This window comes from Geospiza fortis, unplaced genomic scaffold, assembly GCF_000277835.1.
Source record: "Geospiza fortis unplaced genomic scaffold, GeoFor_1.0 scaffold254, whole genome shotgun sequence".
Taxonomy (NCBI): Eukaryota; Metazoa; Chordata; class Aves; order Passeriformes; family Thraupidae; genus Geospiza; species Geospiza fortis.
The window spans coordinates 868,157-871,474 of record NW_005054441.1 but is presented as its reverse complement, the minus strand read 5'-3'; the positions used below and the strand labels follow the sequence as shown (position 1 = coordinate 871,474).

The 3,318-nt window shown below is 43.1% G+C and overlaps 1 protein-coding gene across 1 annotated transcript in view; it reads right to left on the bottom strand.

Annotated features, from left to right (window-relative positions):
• Positions 1-278, bottom strand: part of NFIC (nuclear factor I C) — a 32,423-nt gene extending 32,145 nt beyond the window's left edge. The window contains exon 1 of the mRNA XM_031062201.1: positions 121-278. Coding sequence (XP_030918061.1) covers positions 121-123 — 3 coding nt within the window. The 5' untranslated portion in view covers positions 124-278. The remainder of the gene's footprint in view (positions 1-120) is intronic.
• Between the last annotated feature and the right edge of the window lie 3,040 nt (positions 279-3,318).

Here is a 3,318-nt window from a genome sequence, read left to right as displayed (position 1 = left end):
GCCGCCCCCTCCCCGGCTGCAACTTTTGCTCGTGGGGGCACCCGCAAACACACGCACACGGGGGGGCGAAGGGGAGAGGGGGGGAAGTAGAAGAGAAAACGAAAGTGTCATGGGACCTACCATCGCCAAGTGCAATTAACGGGCTCCAAGTTGCTGCGAAGCGCAAAGCAAAGAGGATGGATGGGCTGGTTTGGGATTTTGGTCTAAAACGTGTGTTTTCCACCGCGCCGAAGGAGGAGGAAAAAAACCGCTGCCCCGCGAAAGAATTAAAAAATTAAAACCCCAATAATAATAATAATAATAACAATGATAACTCTTAGTCCATTTAATACAATTTAACAATTATATTCTTTTTGTACTTCTATCCTTGATGCCAGATATGCATAAAGGCACATACTGATTACACATCACCTGGGAGTATGTATCTATAACAATCTATTTCAGTGACTCACCTAGGAGATCTGCCTGACAACCTTCATATAGGCTGGGAAATTTTGTGAAAAATCTTCTAAATCCTCAGTTTCCCAAACAACACAGAATAGTTCTTTTTCTTCTGAGAGGAATACTGCAGAAATGGACATCAGTTAAGTTCTACCAGCCATTCCAGCTCTGCCAGTATACTAGTTGGGTTGGGAAGGCCACAGAAGTTGCCTGGAACAGCACAACACCTGAATGGCCTCTTGTCCACCTCAGGCTGTTTTAATGACTCCCAAAATCTAAATAAAAGCAGGAACAGTTCTACAATCTCAGCTCTTCCCAGAAAGCCCAGTAACAGGTCCAGCTCTTCAAGATGCTGGGACTCAAATAAATTGTGAAGGGGAAAAAAACGAGGCCTGGGAGTTTGTGCAAGGTGATGTTCCTTATGTACACAGCATCATGTGATAGTGACTAATCCTTGGGGAAAATAGGTGTTGTAGAAGTCCCCTCCACCCAAGAGGAGAGCCTAGAATGAGAACAAAGGGCTTGAGCACACAAAGCCAAGAAGGTAGCAGAGGTCTGCAGGGTGTTAACACAAGTGGTCAATCCTTCATCAGTGTAGGAGCTGTAGTTTTAGGGAATAACTGAGGAAGTAAAACATTGCATTTATGGCAAGAAGGCAAAGGAACAAACAGAAACACACAAAAGACATTAACAGCTTCCTTAAGGATGGAATGAAAAAAGGAAGAATGGGAAGGATTACTCCTACACCACTTCACTGTGTTAACCCCACAGATTACGCACAGTAATATCTCCGTCATTGCCTTTTGATTTACTACTCACCATTGCAAACTCAGCAGTTATATGTAAACTATTATCCTTTATTGGATAACTTTGCTAAACAGATGAGAATTTCCAAGGCCAGTGCATGTGTGTGTTTTCTCCCCCAGCCTTCCCACACACCAGGGTGAGAGGCAGTACAACACCAGGTCAGAAAAAATCAGGATGGAACTGTCCTGTGCTACTTCAACAGCCAGTCCACACACCAGTGCTAGAGAGATGTCTTGTATAATTCAAATTCATGAAGGTCTGACAGTTTTGGCCTAAGGTGTCGTAGCCAGCTCATATACCAACTTATTAACAGGGAACCTAAGAGCTGCAGGCATGATTTTAGTTATTATTAACTACCTTCCTCAGTATGACAACCACTGTGGGAGATTATTGAGTTAGAAATGGCATGTGAAAAGAAACAACAGGAACCAAAGTAGGTGGAGGAAATACACAGGGTATTAACAGTAATTTTTAAAATACTCTCAGCTTGGTGGTAGTTATTTCAGAGGGTGGGTAGATTATTTAATCTTATAATATTTTTGCTTTTTGGTTTCCTGGTTTTTTATTCAATTAGAACTTTTTGTGTCTGGACCTGGATTTTTAACCCTTGTTATCGAGTAATCCTTTAATCTCTTAATGCTTTAAAATAACCATATTTTTCTATAGGAAGGCAACAAAAATTAGATATTTTTTCAGTTTGCTGAGGGCCGAAGCGTGCGTCGTGTGCCTGGATTTTTCGGCACGCTCCATAGTCCTGAACAAACAGGAACATAATCTCCGTCTGCCTTGAGCTCAAATGGTTTCAGTGTGATAAATAATATGCTAAATAATTTATTGTATATTTTAAAAATAAAATTAAAGCAAAGTACTCAGTCATTTCACTAGTTTTTATTCCATAATTTTCCCCCTCTTTGGGAGGTTTATTTTATCCACCCCCCATATCCCCTTTGCCTGCTAAACCCACCACATGCATACCAAGATACTCGACATTAATTTGTACAGTCACAGGCTACTATATTATATAAATATATATATAATATATATGCATATATTTACTGAATTATTTGTCAAACAAGAGTACGGCCATCGGCCTTATGGAAATGAGATCTAATTTTATTCCAGCTGTCTATTAAAAAAAAAAGAAAAAATTCTTCAAATTTAAAACCTCTCGAACTTTTTTCACATTGTTTTTTGGGGTTTTTTTTAACCACCATCTGCTCCCCCCCAAAAAAGACACTTCCCTGTTTTAAAGCTTTAAAAACAAAAAAAAAAGGCTGAAATGAGCAGTTCCCTCGCCTCGTCCCAGCTCCAGAAGCCTCGAGGAATGTAAACTCGGCGGTAACTCCGCTCGCCGAGCACAGTTTGCATTTTCTGCCCGGCTCTGAGCGCGATACGGCACAAAAATAAACCCTGGGAAGAATTTGCCAATTTTTAACCGCTTCCAAGGCCGCCGTGGTGCCCGCTGGCAGCTCCCCCTCCCCGCCAGGGTTTTATTTTTCTCCAGTGATTCCTCGTCTCCCCTGGGCCGGCGTGTTTGGGGGGAACGTGGATATTCGGGCTCAGGGAGATTCGGGGCCGTGCCAGGCTGGCAGTGCCAGGGTGGGCGAGGAGGGACAGAAAGAGAGGGCTGGGATTTTATTTTCCCTTCTGTGAGGCCCTGGGGTGCAGGGTGATGGGGAAGGGGTTATTTATTTCTTCGTGATAAAGGAGTTATTATTTATAATAAATAATTGTTTATATTTATTTATTATAAATAAACAACTGCCGTGGTTGTTTATTTTTGTAATGCTGTTAAAAGTATTTCCTGGGTGATTCAAAGCTGGGGCTGAAGAGCTGCTGGCCTTGGTTTTGAGATATCCCCGTGGGCTTCCAGCAGCCCAGGGACACACCTTGTGTCACCCCAAATTCATCCTGCCGTCTGTGCCCCCAAAATTATCCCATTTCTCCTCTGGCAGTGGGGACTCATCCTGCAGGAGCCGAGGGTGGAAATAATTTCAGTGCAGCGAGTGGCACCTGTCCCTGGCACTGGCAGGGCCTGAGGCAGAGCAAAGGGCACCCCAGATGCTGACC